This window comes from Polyodon spathula, chromosome 32 (assembly GCF_017654505.1).
Source record: "Polyodon spathula isolate WHYD16114869_AA chromosome 32, ASM1765450v1, whole genome shotgun sequence".
NCBI classification, from domain to species: domain Eukaryota; kingdom Metazoa; phylum Chordata; class Actinopteri; order Acipenseriformes; family Polyodontidae; genus Polyodon; species Polyodon spathula.
In genome coordinates this window covers 6,881,832-6,907,320 of record NC_054565.1, presented here as the reverse complement: position 1 = coordinate 6,907,320, position 25,489 = coordinate 6,881,832, and the positions used below count along the sequence as shown (strand labels likewise).

At 42.4% G+C, this 25,489-nt stretch overlaps 1 protein-coding gene across 1 annotated transcript in view; it reads left to right on the top strand.

Moving 5' to 3' along the window:
• Nucleotides 1-25,489, top strand: part of LOC121303302 (CUB and sushi domain-containing protein 2-like) — a 132,932-nt gene that overhangs the window by 15,035 nt on the left and 92,408 nt on the right. Inside the window, exons 2-3 of the mRNA XM_041233893.1 lie at nucleotides 236-452; nucleotides 10,155-10,267. Coding sequence (XP_041089827.1) covers nucleotides 236-452; nucleotides 10,155-10,267 — 330 coding nt within the window. The remainder of the gene's footprint in view (nucleotides 1-235; nucleotides 453-10,154; nucleotides 10,268-25,489) is intronic.

The window sequence follows — 25,489 nt, the reverse complement described above, 5'->3', positions numbered from 1 at the left end:
ATGTAATAAGCAGCTGGTGGAATACATGCAAAAGAGCATCTCTGTTAATATAGCGCAGTTACATTTCAATAGGGCTTACTCAGACTATGAACATGCATTATTAAATATGACGTTTTCTCTTTGGTTTTCACTAGGGCCCAATGTACTTAACAGAACCCAAGGAAAAATGTTTCGGTGTAAAATTTGAATACGATAATGGGACATACATTTTTTTTTTTTTTTGCTTGTCTTTCAGCTCAGAATTGCAGCCACACGTTAAGCGGACCGAACGGGACGATAGAAAGTCCCGGATTCCCCTACGGCTACCCCAATTACGCCAACTGCACGTGGAGCGTCCAGGCCCAGGACCACAGCCGGATACAGCTGGTGTTCCAGGCCTTCGCGCTGGAGGAAGACTTCGACGTGCTCTCTGTGTACGACGGGCAGCCCCAACAGGGGAACTTAAGAACAAGGTACGCGTGACACTAAAAACTCAGCCTGGCCCTTGTAAAAGTCTACCACAGTATATCTGCCGTTTACTCGCCATGCTTTCCCCATGGTTATACTATGCATTTATCATAGTTTAACCTGGTTTGCCATGTGTATTAACATGCTTTATCATACCTCACTATGCTTTACAGAGCTTGCCTATGCTTTACCATGCTTTCACTTTGCTTTCTTACACCTTGCTATGCTTTTACAGTGGGAACATTCTATAATGACGGGCTTGTATCTTTTTGAGACAGCCAGCATGCTGGCAGCTTCATTAGCATCGACTGAACAGTACTGCTGATGTCACTGGGTCTTTAATATTTGAAAGGTGTAGCATATTTTACAATCACTGCTTGTTGACAGATTCTAGAGAATGAAGACAAGATCGTTAATTAAACTGAGAGTTTGGCTCCAGACCAGCGTGTTATTTAATGAACCCCGCGGCTCATTGCCTGACCCTGAGGCAACAAGCAACACAAGAGAGGGAAAGGACAAAATGAATACATTACATTAATAAGAAGACATGTCAGGGACTGCTTACAGCTCCAGAGTGGATATAATAATAATAATAATAATAATAATAATAATAATAATAATAATAATAATAATAATAATAATAATGCACATTAGTGGCTAATACAAGCTGGGACTGAGGCGTCAGTGTTAAGCATGCTGGTCTGCTTTCATCTTCACATCATTTTGCATTTTGCATCATTTTTATTTGTGTGAAAGGAAATGAAACTGTTCACGTCACCAAGCTGTTGACAAGCGATCCATCTCTCCCCGCGTAGCCGTCTACCTGCACAGATGAATAGCTGCACGGGCACAATGCATTCATTCCACTACGCCAGTGAGGATATAAATGCCCATGTTTGCATGTCTTCACATTTCTCAGCAAGGTGACACATCACCCCCCCCACTTCATAAACACTAGAGTACCGTGTAAAAGTCATCATTCAAGTCGTCTCTTTGTAGGAAGACTGACGGATGCAGCTTTGCGACAGTGCATTTGTTTTACACCTGCATTTGTCTTCAGACACATAGTAATGCCTGCTGATGATTCAGGATTCATAACATGCAGGTTTCTTATCATTTTTGCGTTCTGTTTTTAATTGGGGTCCGTCCCGTTCACCTGGCTGATCTGCTCTATCGGTATCCAGAGCCAGCATTTCTTTATTACCGGTGACCCTGCAGGAGGCACGGGGCACAGTTTTCTCCACTGTTGATGTTTTCTCCTGCAGTCTGTTTACTGAACACAGCCCATTTATCATCAGATTCTACACTCTGGGACCAATGTGCCATTTATCAGCCCTCAGACAGCCAGGCACTGGAGTTTACAGAAGGGTTCTTTCTGTCGAGAGTGGAGAGTAGAGGACGGGAGAGGACAGGAGAGGAGGGAATGGGGGCCAGGGGAGAGGAGAGGAGAAAGGAAGGGAGGAGAGGAGAGGAGAAGGGAAGGGAGGAGAGGAGAAAGGAAGGGAGGAGCAGAAAGTTCTTCTAATTTATTTGGATCACAATTTAGTCTAAGGATCCAAGAGTAGGCATCGATATGCATGTTTGTTTATCTTGTTCATTTGTTTAATAAGATGACCCTGCTTATCGTTCTTGAATTACAAACTACTCATTTCATTCCTAGGGGTGAGCTGTTCAGAACTCACAAGTGGCATGTGGGATTCATTTAGCTGTGATTTCTGTATGATTTCCTGGAATCTACAATATTAACAGTGTGCTGCTGTATCACAGTGCATTATCCGTATCACAGTGCACTATCCGTATCACAGTGCATTATCTGTAACAGAGTGCATTATCTGTATCACAGTGCACTATCCGTATCAGAGTGCATTATCCGTATCACAGTGCATTATCCGTATCAACAGTGCATTATCCATATCACAGTGCATTATTGCCGCTAGTGCTGTGGTTTATTCAGGGTAATATAAAAGGATTACAATGGGATCCCAATGAGGTTTAGCACACTTTTTTGTTAAGGAGCCCATTGATATTTTCATTGAATCTATCTATTGCTATTCATAATGCTGACCTGTCTGGAAGAGGAAAAGGAAGCTCCGTTGTGTGTTGATCCCTCATCACCATCAACTCTCCAGCACATGTGGATGTTTTCAGTAAATTGCACTCAGTACAGTGAGAAAATGTTACCGGGAAGTACTTTCTAGCCCAAGACACTCTAATTATCTCCTTATTCGCGACTGCCAGTCTCCCGTTATACCTGTATTGTTGCTCTTGTATGAGACTAATAACCCAGAAAGTTTCTAAGCAGACATGAGATAATGCCATTAATTCCCAGGTCTCAGAGGGGTGGGGTGGGGGGGCTGCTACAAATGCACAAATAAGACGAACATCTGAATATTTCAGGACAACAATAACACCGGCTTGTAAACTGCCTGTGATTGCAGGTCTGATGCGTTGTGAATAGAAACAGCTTCCTCAGTGAAACAAGCTGGTTTGGGGAGTGAGAATCAACCCACATCTTTTTTTCAGATGCGTTACGCAACTGGAATTTTAGTGTGCAATTTGAACAAGATTGTAATTTTGCACATTAATTTTGCAGTTTTCCCATGCTTTTCATGCGGTTACACTGTGCACTTACCATGTTTTTAAAACTTTCTTTATCATTCCTCTCTGGGCTTTACAGTGCTTTCCTATGCTTTACCGTGCTTTCACTTTACTTCACTTTCAACTTTACACGTTGCCATGCTTTTACCATGGGAAACGTTGATAAGGGAGTGCATGTTTAATCATTGCCCTTGCGCTGTAGTGGTTACTGAAGGTGCGTGTTTCTTGCACCTCCTTGCCTTGGGCTCCGGGTTGCGTAGCACAGTACTATAGCTAGCTCTGGTGAACTAGAGCAATCCCTGTACTCCGTTTAGTTTCATTCACTGTTTGATCATCCCAAAACAGACCCGTCTCTACAGGGTAAGGTAGTACCAGACTGTTTGTAGCCTCGGTGAATCGATACAAATAATTCCATTCAAGTCATTCCACTGGAAGCTCCCTCGCATAGACTTCAGTGCCATTCGTTTTGCTTTAGGCATCATTACAACCAGGTGCATTTTAACAGTGCACAAAAATAAAAGTCCTGATTACTTCACATGTGGATTGCAAAGTGCTGTGTATGTAATGAAGCCGAAATCCAATTAAAAACCTAGCAACTCCAACCTTCCTTTTCATGCTCTGTTGGGTTTGTGTAATTACTGCAGATCTCAACGCCCTGACGGTGTTGTAACTGAATCCAACAAATAACAAACAAACAAACAAACAAACAAACAAATAAATAAATAATAGTGTTTCCCCATTCGATCCATTTACTGAATACATTGAGGATTTCCTAAAAGTGAATCGAAATGTCACAGTCAATAAATGTCTTGTGTTCCCATGAATCAGAAGATTGGGCGGATTTAGGAGAGGATGACTTTGCTGATCTTTCAGTTGTGAATTCTTATGGCTATACAGTGCTGAATAATCAGATTTCAACCAGGGGTGTATTTAGTGTCGGTTATCGAGCGTCCAAAAACTTCTCACGAAAATGTTAGAGCCCACAGTACATTAATTCACATGTGACCCCACAAAATAATTAGCAAAGTGTTTACAAAGTAATCCTTGACTAGGATGTTATCTTGTGCTATTGGGGGAGGTTATAAGCCTGAGTGAAAGCCAGAGTGGCTATCGATTACAAATCAGCGCTTGTGATCAGCCGTTTCAGTTTGCGCTGTGCTCCTAGTTCTTTCCTGGTGTTTTAAGATTGCCCTCGAGCCGTATCAGAGATTAGCGAAGCCACGGTCGCTCTTCACTGCTGATAAGATGTCTTTTTGACAGGTCTCAGGAAGAGCCTCATCCTATCCTCTGGGTACTGTGGTCTATCATCACCTTCCTCCAGCTCCCTTCTCAAACTGCAAAGCACGATCGGCTTTGATCTCTCCTGTGCTGCTCAGAGGAGGAGGAGAAAGGAACCTTGGGAGGGAACAAACCCTCCCTTGGGGGCTGTTCAAATACTGATGTCACCTAAACTGGCTTTAATTGTGCACAGAGAGGTGTAGCCGCTACACTAAATCATCTGTTAAATGTAATGTATGATAATACTGAGCTATATCATTCCTTGATGGGGCTCTGCTTCTTGAATTCTAGAATTCCCATTACCTCAGCATTAACATAAGTTCGGAGAACCGGAAAAAAGCAGGCATGTGTTATTAAGCAAGTGAAAATCCAGGCCGACCTGAGCTCCTGCCCTGAAAGGATGTAACTCCCAGGCTGATATTGTAGTGACGTTATTGATTGCTCTGGTAACTGTACTTCATGCAGGAAGCGTCATTAAGCATCTTGTCACACTGGTGCTGGTTTGAAGCAGCTGTCTCCTCCTCCCCCGAGCCGCGTGCAGAGCAACGTTTCAGCGCTGCAGACCCCACATCGCTGCGACCGGAATCTCCAGTCCGGTTATTCAGGGTAACTACAGGCTGGGGTGTGTGCAATATGGGAGCCGGGAGGGACGAGGGGGTTCGGTCATATATATGCAGCACGGCACTTCAAGATCTCTTTCTGTGGCCTATTTTCACAAAGAGAAATCCTGATAGTGCATTGCAGTAAATGCATAGAGCGTCCATGCCTTTACCAATTCCACAGTTTCCTCATGCTTGCCCCAAGGGTTATACTATGCATTTACTATGGGGTAACTACCTCCCTGTCTGTGGCTGCTTGTGGAAGAATCTTGATTCTTTTTTCCCTTAGAGCCACCCTCTGTCTGGTTTCACTGCTCCATGACTTTAGCAAAGTGACTATATTTTTACGAAGTGGCAGAAAATGAAGCCGTAATGTATTCTGGATCCCATAGGATAGAATTAGCCACAAAATAAATACATTTAAACACAGAGTCCACTGTGGATTAGAGGGAGGAGGGGGGGCTGGGGACCTGTGAAGCAAAATATATGATGGAAAAATAAAGGAATTAGATAGAGACAGTACTCTATACTCTAAAGGATGGACCGTGTGTATGTGCTCTCAGGTGAGAGAGACAGAGAGAGAGAGAAAGAAAGAGGAAGGGAGGGGAGAGAAAGGTACAGAGAGGAAGAGAGGAGAGAGGGAGAGAGAGATGGAGGGATGGGATGAGTGACTTGGAGGAAAGTGTCGAAAGGAGAGGGAAGGAGAAGAGGTCGAGGGATTGCATGAGAGAGAGAGAGAGAGAGAGAGAGAGAGAGAGAGAGAGAGAGAGAGAGAGAGAGAGAGAGAGAGAGAGAGAGAGAAACACTGCCACACCCTGATAGAGACAAGACTGGCATCTTTATGATTACTTTCTAATTACCCATCTCCTTTGCATCTGAATTAAAAAAATGGAACAGGGTGAAAAAGTGAAACAGAATTGTTTAGTAAGCTGCTGTATAATGCAAGCCAGGTTGGAATTTATAGGGGAATTAATACATTTCAGAGAAATGAAAGCTGGCAGAATAGGTTCCAGGAGGGTGACAAATAAATAAATCACCACCTGTGTCCCTTTTTATGCAGAGGAAAACAACAGGAAAGAGCTCAACGGACTCGTCTAATTGAATTCCTTGTCATATTGTAGCTCCCGAATATGCTATCAAGATCCAGAACCAGATGTGTGACAGCTTAGTCTGGTGACCCCAGGGTCAAGCTGCATTAAAAGCTGTTTGTTACGCTCATGAATCATCCATATCACATGTTTGGCAAGCCCAGGATTTTGGTGGGGATGGCTCTTATTCTAGTACACACGTTTGATCATCAAAAAGCCGGTAGTCTGATCATGACTGTATATCCAGTGCAACTCATTCTCATGGAGTGACCCAGGACCAGTGTCTTTCTGCGCTATGTCCAGGACATTGTCCCTCCTTATCTGTCTGTCTCGGGCAGTGTTATAAGTGCGGTACCCAGTGTTGGCGCGCTGGCATCTCTTTCTATAGCCATGCTTCGTGTGCCCTTTGCAGGGGTTCTTTCTTTGCGTGCCCTTTCTGCTCTGTCAGGGCAGTGTAAATATGTACAGTATGCTCACACTCCCTGGTGCTGAGCGCAGCCTTGCTCTGGAGCAGGGGCTGAAGAGATGGACTGAACGTCTTTACTGGAAGGTTGATGCCACGGTTCCCTTTCCCACTCCCAGGCTTCAGTGAACGATTGGCTGCATGACATTCAGCAGTTGCTGTCAGGGGAGCAAATTACTGCAGGTTTAACCTCTACCTCTGGTGGGAAAACCAGTTGTGATACTCGAGGAAAAAAACGTGATTGCACTGCCGTCAGTCAGCATGGTCCCTAATGAGATTTTACCATCAATTCTTGTTTCACACTGTAAGTAAAGAATTGAACAAAATTGTTATAAAAAAAAAAGAACGTAAAGAAACTTCTTAGACAATATCCGAGGGATGCTCACAAAACCTTCTTAGTTCTTAACAGCTCTGTAACATTACTGGTTAGTTTTCCTTACACAGGAAATGCTGCAAATGTATTCCTGTGCTCTCGTTTAATCACACTGCCAGGCTGTTGCTCCTGCCAGTTTACAGTTTCATCCTACTTCAGTTTTGCTGCAGTAGGTTTTCATGTATAACTGCTTCGTGTTTAAGACAGCGTGACTTGTTTCTCAAAGCTAATCCAAATCATTAGAGATTTTGTTTCAGAAAGAAAAAGGAATAAATATCAATACAAAACAATTCCAATAAAGCTGCCAAATCATAAGTAATGAATGCTGAAGTTTGATCTCAAAGCTTATAAATAGTAACACTTTAAAAGAAACAATGTCAAGCAGACAAATAGTTCAGCCAGGGCCTTTGTCAGTGTGCTCTTTCAAACCGCATGTGGTGATATTATGATATCAGATTATGTCAGATTTCATAGTCTCCGGTTGATTCTGTATATCACAAATAAAGCATGTACTAAAAAACACAAAACGAGCTCACAAAACTGCTGAAGCTAATTAGAAATTAGAATTAGAAAGAGGTTAGGAATTTTATTTTAAACCTTGATTAGCGCTCCTTAACCTTTAACCCCGTCACAGTGTTTCAAGCCAAGGGAAAAAATCAAGTTGCAGGAGCCTTCCTCTGTGGTATCAGTTGAGGATGGCTCAGTCCTTGAGTGGGAGAGAATGAAAGTGCCATCGTGTCCATCGCTGCCACTTGTTCTGTCAGACGGCCGCGGTGGTGTCAGGAAGGTAGCAGAGACATCCTGCAGCTGAGACAGAGTCACAGCTGGGGAAATGAAACAGGGAGAGGCTGGTAGAGGAACGCAGGGCTCCTGACAGCTTCGAGATGGACTTCCATTTCAGATGACACTGATTCTGGTCTTCTCCAGCTCTCCGAGAATAATGAGAAAACTTCCCCTGCCGATAAATAACACTGTCCGTCTGGGATTTATCTACTTGATTTCTTGATTTGCTCATCTGAAACTCATGGCAGCTTGTCTCCAGTTTCTTCCCAGTTGGATGAGGCTGGAAGAAATGCGATCACAATTCAGTCTCTTTCTAGGGGGAGCAACATGAATGAGAATTATATTATTGAAATATTTCTCTAAGCTTTTTCCTAAATTTGTTTTCAGCGCTTCTAGCTCATATCTTATGATTGAGTATTTAAATTTACAGCTGAATGTTTTAAACTTAATTAAACATAATTCTGTATTTAATGTACTATACCCAGTATGTAATGTCTTATGCATTGTTCCTCACTATCTTGTAAAGCCCTGTGCGATGGTGGTCCACTATGAAGGGCGCTATTTAAAATAAATATTGATTGATAATGATCTCAGGTAGGATTCTGAAGACACTCGGATGTTTCATTTTGCATTGAGAGGATTCATTAACATTTAGAAGAAGCAGCTGTGAGAATGCTTGTTGTGTTTGTTAATTAAAGAATTTGTGTTTACTGATTTATCTGTTAGTTTTTTTAATTACCTTCAAAACGTTGAGAGCTTTAAGGTGCAGGATTTTCCTGGTTGTTTCAAGTAAAGCACTGAACTCAGCTCCTGTGTGTAGGACCGTTGTTTCTACCATTCTGGATATTAACATCACACTAATATTTTAACTAACACAGTGTGCACCCATTCTGCTTTGTGAGAGGTTAGAATGAGGTGATCGGTTTATGAATGGCAACATTTTTTTTACACAGCAATATCTGAGTAAGGACAAGTTTTTTATCATGACTTCTGAAGAGTTTATTAGTAAATAAGATTCTCAAAGTGGAAACTTCTAAACAGCTTTAGGAAGTCCATTTGTTTTTACCAGCTTCAATAATCTGCAACCATATTCAATTCTTTGCATACTGCTAAACATTGCTGGTCAGATTGAGAGGCAGTTTTTTTTTAATGGGATGACAGTTGATTTAATCACATTTTATTACAAAGCATCTCATGGGTATTAAATTACTGTGGCCAGGCTTGCGTGCAGTTTGTTGAGTGCTTTAATCAGAAGGGATACAGAGACTCCAGACTCCGAGGTGAAGGGGCTCGTATCTCAGTGCTTTAATCAGAAGGGATACAGAGACTCCAGACTCCGAGGTGAAGGGGCTCGTATCTCAGTGCTCCAGACTCCGAGGTGAAGGGGCTCGTATCTCAGTGCTTTAATCAGAAGGGATACAGAGACTCCAGACTCCGAGGTGAAGGGGCTCGTATCTCAGTGCTTTAATCAGAAGGGATACAGAGACTCCAGACTCCGAGGTGAAGGACTCCAGACTCCGAGGTGAAGGGGCTCGTATCTCAGTGCTTTAATCAGAAGGGATACAGAGACTCCAGACTCCGAGGTGAAGGGGCTCGTATCTCATTACTAAGAAACTAAGCACCACAGACCCAGAAGAATTTTCAAAGATATCAATCACGTTCTGTTTGTACAAAAATCTATTCCTCAAAAACTCCACACCCAATTTCTCTCTACCTCACTTCAAAGTCCCTTAATTTAATCCCCACAGTCAGCTGGAAATACCGGCTTGTCACTTCCGTCGTAAAGTTTCGACCTCATTTTATCAGACAACTGCTACTGTCAGGATGCAAGAACACTGTGTTTCCAACGCTCTTGGACTCCGATTCCAGAACTAATTACTGTGCATGTGGAATTGCGTTCTGTCAATTTTAAACGTACTGTTCTGCAAACTTGCTATTAAATTTAACAGCCAACATTCTCCTTTAGTTGTTTGCAGCCTGAGCACGCAGCTGAAAAGCCACTCCGCGGAAGTTGATTTGTGTTGTCTTTATATTTATTACTTTCTTTTATGTATTTTTTATTATTATTTTTCTGCGCAACAAACAATATGATGTTGCCCGCAATAAAAAAAGTATAGTTTAAAAAAAAAAAAATGATAGCAGTTTATAATCAGTTAAAAACAAATAAATAAATAGATATACAACGTTTTATGTCTGTTAGCTTTTACGAGGATTCATCAATGCTACCATAGCTCTGCTTTACCATGTGTCGTATTAAAGGCTGTATCAGATATTTATAGGATCAGTCTTATCTGACTGCCCACGATTGCATTCGCAGAGTTGAGATATACAACCGGCTCAGCATCAGAAGAAATCAATGGATGGCTCATCCGGTCTGAAAAGCACCTCGTTCCTTTTTATCCTGGATGGTGCTTGAATACAAGTAGTGCAATCTAATTTATCCAATCCGAATATCCTAGCTGCCCCTTCAGAGACTGGTTCATGCAGGATTCACTGATCTATATTTATTCTCTGTTTGTTCACAGATTGACTGGTTTTCAGGTTCCAGCCCCAGTGGTTAGCACAGGCCCCCTAGTCACTCTATGGCTTCTCTCGGATTATGCTGTCAGTGGACAAGGCTTCAAAGCCACCTATGAAGGTAAGCTATCAATATTGTTCATCTTCAACAAGGTGCCCGGTGAGTCTTTCTGTGCATCTAGGCGATGAGTATCAATAAATAGCTCACTGTGTAGGAGGTTCCCATGCTAATCTGTGTCCTTGATGCCTGGCAGATCTCTGACAGCCTGCAACACTTCGACCAGATTCATTTTTGTGCGCTGTAATGTGTTGATTTTCCAGCAGGGGGCGTTTATGTATATACTTACTATGGTTGTGTATGTACATAGAGAGAAGTTCTGGATTTCAATTGCATTTTTCTGACTGTTTGTGGATTAAAATAACCACTTTAGATGGGCTAAGTAATTACACATGGCTTCTTAAATGGTTACTATTGTGCAATTGTATAGAAATGGGCTTATGAGCAGCATCTTGTTACCTGATGTAATTACATGCTTATTACACCAGTAGTTACGCATGCACTGTTATCCAGTTATTATCAAGCCTGCATTTCCCAAGTAAAATGCACCCAAAGCATTAAGCACACATTCTCTTTGGAAGGCTTTGCATGAAGTGGAGAAGAATTCTGTTCCTTCTCTAAATCTTTCAGATAAGACCCGGCAGCCTGTTTATTAATTTGCCCGTATTCACTTTGAATCTCAGTCCACCACTTTTCCCTTGAAAGTGTCTTTTAATTTGAGGATCGCTTCTTAATCCTTGAACACAACAGATAAATACAAAACAGAAAATATTGCTTTCTCATCAGCGGCTGGCTGTGTCCTTGAGGTTCCTCTCAAAATTTGAGCGTGGGCTAACTTTTCAGACACTTGACAGGTCATGTCTGCTCCGTGGAAACAGGACGTTTTTGCTCAAATGCGAAAGCAAATGAGTTTTGCAGGAGATGTCTTCTCTTTAATGGGAGCTGGCAAGACTCTACTTAGCAGAACAGCAGATTGAATATCACAACATTACTGGAGGCGAGCCTGGAACGAATTATTATTGATAACATGTAATTGAGAAAGGTGAGTTATAGAGTGTTCCTGTTTTTGAAACTAAATGAAAAAGAAAACAGCACAATAAATAACCCATTAATCACATCTGGAAGCCTGGTTTTCATAAGATAGATGGCACAAAGTGAAAATCTATACCTACCTGGATTCTTTACTAAAGCAGCCCAAATCCAAAAAAAAAGACAAGCAAGTAAGAACAGAAAAAGAAAAATGACCTTAACTTCTACCATGCTCTTAGCTTTGTGCGAGGATCAGTCTGGGAGGGATGTGGTGATGCAGCTCTCTGATTATTTAGTGGCGCCACTTCTCTATAGCTTCGTAATGACAGGAGTCTGAATGTCACTCTTTAAAGTTAAGCCTTTCTTCAGAGAACCGCTTATGTGATAACACTGCATGTGATGAAGTCAGGGTCTTCTTTCTGTTTTTCAGCGTATATATGTGATCTAAGGAAATGTCACACTTTTGTGCCTATAATTAGAGAAAGAATGTCCGAACATTTATGAAGGAGAGAAGCCATTCGGCACATCGCTGCTCACCCGGGTCATCCCAGTGACTCAGCATCCACAGCATGGTGGTGCGCTGCAGAGAACCCATTCCCTACGGTTTTGTGATTACCCCCCCCCCCCCAGGTTGTTATTTTGTGTTGCTTTTTTAAACTTAAAGTAATACAGAGTGGTTGCCAAGAGGGTAATGGCACCTTCTCTTGGTCGTGCTGCCCCTGAGCTTGGAGCTGCCAAGCTGCCAGTGTAAACAGGAACGAGAAGAGTTAATTTAATTATAGCTTAAATGCACACTCCCTCCTATTAGATCTCAGTTGATTAAGACTCTTGGCAACACTTATCTGGAATTCTGTTAATTGATATTTAATTATGCATTCAGTACTAATTAAACAGTTGGTTTTTAAAGAATGGAACACATCATCACGTGAAGTGACCCATTAATGATAAACAGCAAACTGAATAATAATAATAATAATAATAATAATAATAATAATAATAATAATAATAATACTTTATCATAAGATTTAATTATGTAAGGCAATGTTGTGAGCTGAGCAATACCACATACTGGTATTAAATATTCAATGCCATGCAAAATACTAATTATTATCGTTGTTTCCAGGGAAATTAATTCAGCAATAAATAAGTGTTTTTGAAAGATGAGCAGAATTACCTTTGTGATCTTTTCAATCAGCAGAACATTAAGGGGTTACGAGATGTGATCTTTTTTCAGATGAAGCGGCGTTTGGAAGGAGGGCTCAGCTGCTGCAGTGTGCGCGCGAGTGTTCGGTTTTGTGTAAAAAGTGGTTCAGAAGCAGCGCAGCCCCGGTGTTTACCAGCTGGCCCCCTGCCAAAGCCCCGCGCTGGAATTTAATGGCTGTGAGACTTCCAGTTAATAAATTGTGCTGTTGTGCTAGTCGTCGTGAATGGACCTCTTAACTAAAGCACTCTTTTGTGATGAATTGCTGGCTTAGTGTGTTTTGAAATGTTTTCCTTTCTTTTCTTGTTCCTCGTCTGCATCTTTTTAATCTATTTAATGAAAGCACAAGTTGGGCATGTAGGAATAGCATCTATCTCTTTGTTACTGGAATCCTGGATTTGGTGGCTGTTCTTATCACCCCCTGGCAATGAGGGCATAGTGGAGCAGTCTGTCTGTCCGTGCGGGCATCCATACCCGCTCATCCCTTGACTCGGTTATCCTGCTGTGAAGAAAGGTTGTATGGTCATGAATTAGAACTTAATTGCTTGGAAAGTCTGGCTTGTTGTAAAGCGATGACATAGCTAAAACTGGTTTTAAAGCAGCTCAAACTGTGACTGAAGTGTCTGTAGTTTGAAAGCTACTGCAATAGTACATTAAGCATTAATATCCTGCTGTTTTATTTGAAGTCATCTTACATTCCTGATATATTCCATAGTTTATTTATAGGAGTAGATGTTTACCATAGCTGAACGTGTCTGCACTTTCTTTACCTTGTGATTGGAATAGCCCTGTCCTTTTAGAAGCTGCGTGGTATAATATTCTGTGCTCTACCTCTTTTCAAAGCGGTACCGCAAAAGGATTTCCAAGCTGCTGCGGACGGGTTTAAATATGCATATGAAAACATTATTTATTCATTGCATACTTATTTTTTTAATCCTTTATTTATTCACAGAGGCGAGGATGAGAAAGGAGTAAGATTGACGTCTCGGTTTGCATTGTCAAGATTCACGATTGCCCTTAGGGGCCTTTCTTACACCCAGTGTTACAGATTAGTTCAGCTTTTAAGATAAGAACAAGAGGGATGCTTGGCGGAGGAATGGGTGGGGGGTAGCTTCAGCTAGAAAGGTTACAGTGTTAAGGAATAATTGAATAATCTCCCTGCATGTATTTACTGCAGAGTCTTGCTGTATCAGACGCCCACTCTGCCCAGGGGGGAGCGCTTACTCTCCTACAAACAGACAGAAGGAGAGGCAGAATCCAGCTCTACTGAGTTCTGAACACTGGATTGCTTTGAAAGCACACCAGCGTAATTAACAGTGCAGAGTACAGAGGGCTGCCTGCAGGGGACTTTAGAAAGTATAATGCTATGCACTTTTTCTTCCACATTCCGCTTCAGGGCAGCAGCATTTCAGCCCCTGGGTGGAGAGGCTGATCCCTGCACTCAGCCCTGGGGGAGGTGGGGGTGCCCATTGCTCATCTACACCTCTTCATGCTCACTCTGTGTTCCAAAGGGGTTTGTAAGTACGTTCCTATAGGGTTTATTAAGTACAATGAGTCTGCAGTGTGTGTAACTTATTCATGTTGTCACCTGACACCTGTCGTGTGACTCGCTTGACCAATAGAAACTGTGTGAGAGCTGTGTGCTGCTATACATGTGACCAGTGTCTCAGGATGCCTGCCTTGCAGTATCGTGGGTGTTCCTGGAATGCCAACGTAAGCAGGTCATGAAACCAACCCCCCCACAAACCCGCTCCATCTCTTTCTTTCTTTCTTTTTTCTTCCGCTCTCTCACTCTCTCCAGCCAGAGTGTGCTGGACTGCTGTAAAACCATACATGTTTCTCCTGAGCTTGTATTGGAAAAGTCACGCCTCTAAGCTAGTTACGTCCCTAAGCTGGTGGCCACAGTTTTCACTGTAATCCCTACTCTGCAGTCTGCAGAGTCCATTGGTTCTATAGAAAGTTATCCATAGGGAAAGCTTGGTTCAAGGTTATTTATGAGATGTGTCTTTCCCTTTAACCTCAAAACCAAAATGGATTAAAACTCAAGGCTGTGCATAGCCAGGTCTACTGTAGAGTGCCTGTTTTTGTGATTCTGCAAGCGTGCTTCTGTTTCAGCACAACAATATTAAGCATGCACGCTGATGCTGCTGTGCAAAAGAAAATCTAGAGGAGAATGGGGAAGGGAAGGGGAATGATAATGTAGAAAGGGGGGGAGTGGCTTGTTTCCTCTTCAAGATTAAATATTGAAAGTCAATCTGTTCATTGCAAAGCCGTCTTCATGTTATCAGTCTTTGCAAGCTGAGTTGATTCAGCATTGATGTTCATATGGCATGTTTGTTGTTTCTGGCTGTTAGGTAGAGGTGCAGTCGACACCCTAATTTCGAATTCAATTATCGTGTAGACATTTATCAACGATAATCGATGCATTGATTTTTTATCAGAAGTAATTTCTGGACTATAGTTGTTCAATACAGTTTACATTTCATGTCCAAATGCAAATCATTTGAATTAATCTCACAAACCCTGACTAATGTAACTATCGTACTGAATTCAGCTTCTTTTTCTGTAATATTGTCATATAATCCAAACTCAGCATGCTTTCAAACTAAAGGTAATAGGTAGATTTAATAGACAAAAAAAAAAAAAAAAAAAACGCGTTGCTTTAATTTTTCAAATAAAAAAACCTGAATGCTTGGCCTACTTCTGATTTGTCTTATCCAACGCGGAATGTAGGCTTGAAGTGTGTATCCTAGCAACGCGTTAATCTACCGTACCAGCACTAGAAGCAGCACACTCACACTCGAGGTTTTAATGCAAACCGGCAACAGGAGACTTAAAACTGGGTACTAATGCGATGCATTGATTCACCGAAATGTAATCCCAGCTGGGTAAAATTTAAGGACAGATGATCAATAATTGATGCGTTGATTAATTGTTGCACCCCTGTTGTTAGGGTGTACTGGCAGGCCTAGCCCAGGCTTGTGAATACAGGTGCTTTATAGAGTCTGACTTATCAGCTCCCACACTGACCTTGCTAATGCTGTACCGCGCCATGGTGCAATAATTCTTCTTTGATTTATTCCTCCTTTTACCTCGTTGTTTTGTTTTATTTGCACCCTGGTAGCACCCTTATATCTGCTTTTTTTCTGAATTATCTTGCTTTTCTTCTTGCCCAGCAACTTTACGGGGACTTTCTACTGAGAGTAGGAAGAAAATATAATAATATGTAACAACCATCTATCAGTTAGATATGGAAGCTGAATTGTTTAAATGCCAGTTAAGACTATGTGTTGTTAAATACAGATTTGACAGGCTCAGCACACCTCCTGGTTACAAGTCCCTTTCTCTAACCACTGGTATTCCACATTTTCAGGTCATATATAGGCAATGAAATACATTTACTGAAACAATCCACAAAAAAAAAAAAAAATCTACGAGCATTCCTAGCTTCGCACACCCACTCCCACTCCACACAACATCATCCTTGCAATCGCTGCGCCGGTCAGGGGCTTGTTGTGGCATCAGATTGGATTTAACAACCTCCCGCCCTGTAATAACGTAAGTGCTGAAGCCGTGCTCTAGAAAAATCAGGCATAATAGTGGAGACACCCTACCATATCATTCACTCCTCTCAGTGGCAATGCCATTTCCTCACCCTGTGATTTTCCAACCCGGTAAACAAAACAAAACAGCATAAAAGTGATTACTTTCCCCTGGATAAAGTAAATTGCCTGGCTTTCACGCTTTCTGCCTGTCCTATAATTTTCTATTTGTATACCGTGCCAAGTGCGCGTTGGGCTCTTGTCAAATCTGTTGGACATGGCAGATGTGACGACACAATGGGCAAAGTTTACACTTCTTGCTATTGAAGAGAGATGGTAGCAGCTTGTATCACCTTAGACAAACAGCCCTAACCCTAACACTAACACTAACCCTAACCCCTACCCCTACCCCTAACCCTAACCCTAACCCTAACCCTAACCCTAACCCTAACCCTAACCCTAACCCTAACCCTACCCCTAACCCTAACCCTAACCCTAACCCTAACCCTAACCCTACCCCTAACCCTAACCCTAACCCTAACCCTAACCCTAACCCTAACCCTAACCCTAACCCTAACCCTAACCCCTAACCCTAACCCTAACCCCTAACCCTAACCCTAACCCTAACCCCCTAACCCTAACCCTAACCCTAACCTAACCCTAACCCTAACCCTAACCCTAACCCTAACCCTAACCCTAACCCTAACCCTACCCCTAACCCTAACCCTAACCCTAACCCTAACCCTAACCCTAACCCTAACCCTAACCCTACCCCTACCCCTAACCCTACCCCTAACCCTAACCCTAATTCTACCCCTAACCCTGCCATAACTTTGCACCTTCCAGTCTCCTCTGACAGGTCCAGTCTCACCTACAATAGTACATGATAACAGCTTGCAAGATCACACACATGTGCTAGCACTGTACATGCATAATTTGCATAAACATAGGGTAAATAACAAACATGTATGCAGAGGACGGGGGATAAATGTTCACTGGTGGGACCAAATATTCAGAAAAATGCCAGCAACCAATCTCAGCTATGATTGCTTTCCTTTCTATGGAGACACAGTATTGGCTAATGAATCATTGATAGTTATATTTTTTCAAACCCCCTCACTGTTATAACTGTCACTGTTTGCATAACCCAGGCTTTCGGATGAAACCGAGAGAAGCAGACGAGCGCTGGGGCTCCTGCTGCCTTTATCATTATCATACCCCAAACTGACTTAGTAAGATTGCTTGACTTAGTTTCTTTATGATTGAGAACTTGAGGCAATGGATCTAAAACGCTGTTGTAGCGGCAATGTCTAAAATGCCTCAGGCGAGACAGGGACTGCAGCAGGAAGCTGAAGCGAGGAAGGTTTGAAAAGCAAATGGGAGAGTTTGGATCCGACCTCCTTCTTTGTAGAATTTAAGGAGAACTTTGTTGACCCTGTATCCAGTCTACTCTGACAGCCCATTCTGTAGTTGGATAATCACATGTAACATGCTTTGTGCTCACTACCACAGAAAGGCTTATGAAATAAAGATGGAAAAGAGTTTTGCATATCCATTTGGAAATGGGTTGGAGTAAGGAGTCCAGCGGCTGCTGTTTTATGCCTGTCACATTTTATATTGTAGCACAAATTACTTCTAAGCAGCGCTGAGAATGAAGTGATAAAGCAGTCATAGCGTATGAAATCTGTGTGTAATTGAAAAATGAAGCTGGCCCTTAAACTTAAGTGTTAGTTAAATGAAGTCATGAAGCAGCAAGGACAGGGCAGTCAGATTCGCTCAGTGGCTTTTCCTTTTTCACTTTCTGAAGGAAATCTGCGTGCCATTATTTATTGCGACCCTTATTTATGAATCTTCAGTTTTTTATTTGAAATCGTGGCCAGGGACTCTTCTTTTGCAGAGGGTTGGGGCTTGGCAAATACCCCACACCTTATTAAGATGTATCACGGATTATTTATTTCAAAAGTTTTAAAGACTTAGAGGTTTCCTATTTGTTTTCAAAGTCATGAGTAATGTATTTTTTTGGATTAGCTCAGCAGTGGGTTTTTTCCCCCCACTTTATCAGTGATGCAGTTACAAGATAATATATTTATTTCCACATTTTTGCAGAGGAACGTGCCTGTAGCACTGTTACCCAGCACATGATTTCTTTATTTAAGTTTCTGAGACCAGGGTTCGAGCATCCATTGCAAGAGATATCGTTAATGAGTGTCATGCCAGGCATGCTTTATTGGCTATTCCATTATTAAGTAATAACAGAACAGCTGCCCTCAATAGAAAGCAATGGGAGAGCAGTGTCCGGCCGTCATATAATTTAAAACAAGGTTTAAGCGTTAGACAGTGAAACAGCAGCACCTGTCATCCAGAGCAGTATACAACAGCATCTCTCCCAAAGTCATCACTTCAGTTATTAGATTTGGTACATGGCAATGCAAGTGTCACTAACTACATAGTAATCCCACTGTAGTAGCATTGTAAATACACATGTTGCCTTACAACGCAACAACATGCTCTATTACAGCTGGTTGGCAGTTTCTCGTGTCTTTAGCGAGTACACTGCGTTTACACAGGCGATTGTGTATTAGAGACACTTCATGCGATTCCTCTGAAATTGAGCTTCGGAACAGCATCTCTATGTTTAATTTCAAAGCTCCCCTCAATCGGGTATTGAAACGATCAGGTGTTTCTAACAGTCAGCCCCTTGTTAAGTGAACTTGAGCACCTCTGATTAGTAGCCCTGCATGCCCAGGTGAGAATTATTCATGCTGTGCTGATGTGAATTGTTTCAGAGCAGATTTAGCAGGGGGTCTGGTTGATCAAAGTCCTGGTGATGTTTCTTTCAATCCTCTGCTGTACCTAAACAATGGAATTTCTGAAGTGCAGGAGCGGGTCCAGAGATCATGTGTGTTTCTCCTCCCCAGGGAGTCGGAGATAGACTGAGGTAATAAGCTTGGAATTTGTTCCTATGTGCTTCCTCAGCCAATAGCGCTGGGAAAGGCGTAGAAATAAACCCTTTAGCAGAACTGAAGGGATTTGATTATTTTTTCCCCCGTCAGCAAGCTGTTGTCGTGCTGCTGCCCCTCACCGTTCAATGCTGTCCTTTCACAGCATGAAGGGATCAGCACAGCCGGCTGCATTGTCTCTTCTGATCTCCTAGTGCAATAAAACAACACATCAACAGCTGAGTCCAACGACAGCGTTTCAGACACTAACCCCAGGACTGGGTTTAACAGCTCTGCCCACTTCTCTATACTCGCCTGCAATCAAACGGTTTGAACAGATGCAGGCAGTACAGAAATGCAGCATGCTTGCAATATCAGAGGAGTGGAACGGAGCAGAATAGGGCTGTGATGAGGAGGGGAAACCATCTTTTGTACTGTTGCTTGTTTTTCTGCCCTAAAACCTGAGCTGGCATTCGTGTGTTTTTTGCATGGTCTTTGACAGTAGTTGGTCAAAAGTTAAATGAGTTCATTATTCTTTTTTGGAGCCATGCTACAAACTGATTGCAAATCTGTTAATAAGCAGCGAGTAAATGCAATCATGCAGTATTCACCGGTTTCCTGACCACGTCAGCCTGGCTAGCGCTACCCAGGAGCTCTGAGCAACAGCTGATTACATTCAGAACGCTGACTTCCACAAGTAATTCATAATCAGTTAGCATGCTGCTGCTGTAGTGTGAACTTGGATCTCTCTGGTTCTGACGTATCGAAACTAAATCTGGAGTTGTGGTTGTCTGAGGTGTGTGTTTCAAAGCAGGGTTAGACACAGGAATACTGTTTCAATTTTAATTGCAGATTTTGCATTGTATTTTTATTTGGATATAGGAGCTGCAGAGGTCAAACGTCCCAAACCCCATTAAAACGCATCTGGTTTAACCTCCTGTAATGGAAAAGCCTCCTCATTAATTAGTGTGCAGTTCGGTCAAGTGGTTCGAGTAAAGGATCGAGTGCCTGGAGACGATGGAGTTTGAAACCAAGCCCACATTGATATTTGCTGTTTGATCAATAGAAGCTCTGATTTTTCAGAGTGTTATTTTCTGGTCTTTATCGTTCCTTTGCTTGATTGAGTGAGAGCCAACGCACTCTACAGCGAGACAACTCAGCTGAGGGTTTAGGTGAATCACCAGTTAAAATCAGACTTAAAAAGTAAAGGAGACGCTCTTGCAGTGAATATTCTGCCAGCCTACATCAAACTCTTTTTTTGTTTGTTTTGTTTTTTTACAGAATGACGTTGTTGCTGCATTTGCAGAGAAGTTGTCGTTGTCATTTTTCTAACTGACACAAAGAATAATACGCCCTGCTGTGCCTGGCCTCGCTCTGTCTCCTAATTCATTTTAAACAAAAAAAAAAAAATTGTGTTTTAAACCTCTTCCTAATTTTGTGATATTGGAATTGTGTCTCATTAATTCATACAGGGCTTTTCTTTTCTTTCTCCCAAAACAAAGATACGGTAGATAAACACGGCAGATGATCGAACGGCAGCAATGATTAACAAGCCTTCTTTTTATCTAAATATTTCGTCATTACTGTCACACGAATCGATGCTGTGGCGGGTCACTGAAAACTAACCCTGGATCCCAGCCACAAATGTATTTAATTATTCCACAGTATTCCTCCAGTCTTCAAATAACGTATTTACTTTTTAAAACTAGAACCCAGCAACCTAATATAATACATCATTCAAGGGCTCTTGAGCACTCTCAAGTTTCCAGGGTTGGAAATAAAGCCCCTGTTGCTCAGCAGTTTCACCCATTCCAGGTTCTGTTATGAGCTTGATTAGCCACAGAGTATAGGTAACAAGCTCAGTGAATTTTATTAAACTCATAGTAAAGGAGGCTTGTGCTGGCAGAGGGTGGTCTCATAGTGTTAGTTGTCAAGTCTTCATAGCACGCCTGTCTGAAGGAGGCAGTTCCATGTGTACATTGTTTTAAAGCGGTGAGGATTTTGCAAAGAAGGTACAGCTTGCTCTGTTGCATCTCTGACAGCATGAGACCGGTATTAATTGCTTCGCTGGGCGATGCGTAAGGCTGCCCTGTTGGATCTTTGACACAAGGGCCTTTCCTAATGACACTGCGGAGGAAACAGATGCTGCTGTTATCTGGAGAGCCGAGGGCAGGCCCTCCGGTGAGCTGTCATAATAAATGGGGGTTATGGGGCACACGTTAGATACTTGCCCAGAGCGGTCAGTGTGTTCTAATGATTACAAGGCGACCAAAGGGACAGGACACTCAGCTCTCCAATCAGCCACGGACCCAAGCCAGAACCCTACACGTGCCTTCCCCCGTTAGATACAATAGGGACAGCTCAGTAACCACCTGCTGGACACTCAACACATTACACCAGAATTCTATACTGTCCAAGCCCCCTTCTGGACACTTAGTGCATTACACTTAGAATGTACGCTTGGGTTCTGGATTAGTGGTCTGTTTTAATTGAAATGAAATGGATTGATTTCGCGTTGAGGATTTATGAGGCTTCTTTGGGACCCTGCAAACCTTTTCTATCCAGAACCACGGCTAAAGGGCCACCAGGCTTGGTTTTGTGAAATTCACTGCCGCTGATCCGACACCGCTAGAGCGCGTGTCGATGGAGCGGAACGAGAGATGTGGAGCAGGCTGCTGTCTCTTGCGGGCGGTGTGTGTAACATCTCCTGTTGCTGGGCAGTGATTTGAGCGGAGAGCCTGAGTGATGTCCGCGTTGCTGAGGTTTGTCTGCCATCCGCGGTCTGAGAAGCAACCTGGTGTCAGCCGAGAACGAGAGAGAGAGAGAGAGAGAGAGAGAGAGAGAGAGAGAGAGAGAGAGAGAGAGAGAGAGAGAGAGAGAGAGAGAGAGAGAGAGAGAGAGAGAGAGAGAGAGAGAGAGAGAGAGAGAGAGAGAGAGAGAGAGAGAGAGAGCGCATGCATTTAATACTATAAATACTGTATTGTGTGAAAATGCACATAACAGGATTGTAAAACAACACATTTTTAAATCCCTACACAAGATGAGAGTCTGGACAGGAGCATAATGCATATTGAAATGAGCACAGTCAATTCAAGGGCAGACCACCAGTCTGCAGAAACACAGCTAGCTGGATAGCAGGACAAGCAGAGGCTTCTTTCCTCTTCATTTTTATTTTATTTAAAACCATACTGTGTGACAATGAGACGTTGCAAAAACAGTACAATGCAGAGGGGTGTGGTACTCAATAGGGTTCAATATGTAGTGCTAATGTTCAGATTTTTTTTTTTGGTTTGCTTGTCTTTAATACGTTTTAAATGGCTTGCAGAAAACACAGGCAGCTTGCGTGTCCCTGTTTGGTTTTCCCCAAGTATATCATTGAATCACCTACAGCAGAGTGGAGCTGCTGCCAGCTGAAATGTTTCCTATAAACCTGCCGTTATTCTGAGCAAAGCGACAGCAGCAAGAAGAGTGGCTGTGATAATTATACCAGTGCCCCCCATTGCGAGTCAGTGCCTTCAAACAGCAATCCGCACGTGGCCATGCCAGGGGGTGCAGCAAATTAGCACTTTGCCATATGCAAAGTATTATTCATCACTGAAGGGCTTGTGCTAATAGACCTGACACAGATCACCTGTCTCCCACACAAACAACACAGAACGAAAAATAACAAAATTGTGTTAATGGCAACAACAACAAATAAAACAAAAACACTGTACAGCCCTGTCAGGTCATTTTATAGAAGCCTGACCGTAGCGCAAGCATGGGAAAGCATTGGTAAGCACTGTCAAGACCAGCAAGGTATTGCTAAAGCATATTAATAAACATGGCAAACCAGGGCAAACTATGGTAAATGCACAGCATAACCGTGGGAAAAGCATGGGAAAGCTGCAGAAATCCAGGGCAGAAATCCAGTGGTAAACTTTTATAAGGGGTGTGATGGCGCTCAATGTTGCTAGCTATAGCTTTCTCTGCTCCTGGGTCTTCTGTTGCCTCTGTGACCCATGCTGCTGAGTATGCCAGGTGACTTTTGTCAAAACCAGGTCCTTTGAAACACTGGTCCCACAAACCTTAATTTTCAAGCTCTGTTTTTTTTTTTTTTAATCTATTACAGTTTGATATTTATAAAACAACATTGCTGTTGGCTTCTTAATAGTGAATTGAAAAGCTGCCAGGCTATCAGTTTAAATCTGTTCTATCCAGGTGCACATTCAGCACCAAAATAAGAACCAAGAAACGTAGATTGTTGATTATAAACAAACACTCAGAAATGAAAATCCTGCCTATAACTTCGAGGTGTAAAGTATCTTTCAACGTGTCCTTCATTTGATTGGATGATGATGGCTATATCTTAGGGACAGGGAGCCTTGCATTGTCAGGGATCCCTGCATGTTCATTTATGTCGACAAATGCCAAATGCAGAAGAAGATCCTGCACGGATGGAAATGCATAGCAGTTTGTTCCATTCCTGGTTTTACTGTGATTTTAATTAGACACACCTGAGCTTGTTACCTGTACACTGGGGCTAATAAGCTCCTAATAAAACCTAGAATGGGTGTAACTGCTGTGCAAGAGCTGTCCAGGAGTCTTATTTTCATCCCTGACCAGTTCCAATGAAATTTATATTTGTTTGCAGAAGGTAGAATAGCTGAGTTGTCGAGGGATGGACTCAGCCTCTCTCAGTGCAGCGCTCTCCCGATATCACTTCATCATTTCATTTCATTTTTAATAATGGGATCGGATGTGTGATTGCCACATCTCTCGGCTCGTTTGCATTCTAAATTCAGAGGTGCCTTCCACCGGCGCAGGGCTTCATAAAGGATATGAGTCAGAGTGAGACCTGGTTCCTGGAGGAGATTTCATTGCCACAATTCCCTTAGTTATTGTAATGAGACTTAGATTTAATTAATTGCATTATTTGTGCACCTAAATAAAAGTAAGTAAGCAACAACAACAAAAAAAAAGTTATTTGAAAATGCAAAACTGTAAAAGCGTACAGCTTTCTTTCTTCTTAGTGCTTTGCAGACACATTGGGATGATGCATGAAGCCTGTTTAAAACTGCCAATGGATTGAAGCATCTGCCTGTGCCCCTGTAATCCTGGACAGTGTTGAATGCTACATAGTAATAGGAAACTAACTGCAAGCCCGTTTTTATTATTTTCTCCCTATAGTTGTTTGGAATTGTTGACCAGCATCTTACAAGGCAAGATTTACAGCAGTAAGAGATTGCAGGGGTGCACCGTTTGAGGGCTTTATTTCAAATGAAGCAGCAGCAGACATGGGGTGCCTCTGCAGCAGACAGACAGCGTCTAGAATTTGTATTGATTTATTGATCTGTTTTTTGGGGAAGTGTTTGAGAGCTTGGATCTGTTGGTTGTACCTTCGTTTTGTGGTTGCTTTGAATTACGGTTCTTGAAGATTCATTTGTGGAAGTTCAAGACCTGCATTTGAAGTTTTTGGAGAGCATGGATTGAAACTGTGTCTTATTGCTTTTGGACTAGAAGTGCATTCATTTTGATTTACACGTTCTCCCCTTTTGGGGTCTGCATGTCAGCCTCGATGCGTGCCTGTGTTCCTCAGTAATTTTCCAGTTATACTAAATTATTTAGGTCAACTTTTGACATGCCAGTACAGAGAAAACAGAAAGTGTCACGGCTGTTTAGAGACAGCCTCACATCTTGCAGTTCCTTTCTCTTCAAAGGGTAACCAAGCTAATCTGCTGCACCAGGTTTTGATTTAGCTGACAACACATCATCTTGCTTATCCATCGAGAATGTCTTCAGAACTCAGCTTCTCAAAGGCATGCCGCTCCCCGCAGGATCAGAAAGAAAAAAAGTTACAGGTAACTCATATAGAGAAGCATTGAAACTCAACTATCAAAGAGAACTAACTCATGCTTGAGAAATCAACTCGTCACCACCGAAGACAAAATTCCATTATTATTGGTTCCTGAGTACTATATGTGTTTGTTTCTTTTTTTTTTTTATATAGGTTATTATTCCCCGTGTAGGGTGTTTCCTACAACAGAAATAATTTCGCTCAGTTTGAGCAGATAGAAATAAGTGATGCTGTTGAGGCAGAATCACTTGGATCCTTTAAGACCCAACTTGAAGTTCTGAGATCAATCAGCCACGAGGAACTGGACGAGCATAGACGGGCCGAATGGCCTCCTCTCGTTTGTTAGGTTCTGAGCCAAACTGCAGGAGATGGCATCACGTATAACAATACGAGACACCCTACTCATAACATATTAACTTATAGTCCGGTTCTCAGTCTGGAAGTTTGATTGAATTCAGAAACAGGGCAGGGATCTAGTCCAGGTTATTAAGCAGCTCTGCATGCCTTGAGCGAACGCACCAATTTATACGTTATGAAGCTGAACTGTAGAGGGACCCAGCGTGTGAATTTAAGATCTTTGTTAGGTCTCTGCCTCTGCTTTCGGAGCTCCAGCCCATGTTTGAAGTGTAAACAGCTGCCACTCTCCTCTGATAAGTCATTGGACTGTGTATGGTGAAGCAGAAGGTGAAACAAATGACATTTGTTTGAGGATTCAGCCGAGCGAGTCAGTGAGTCGGC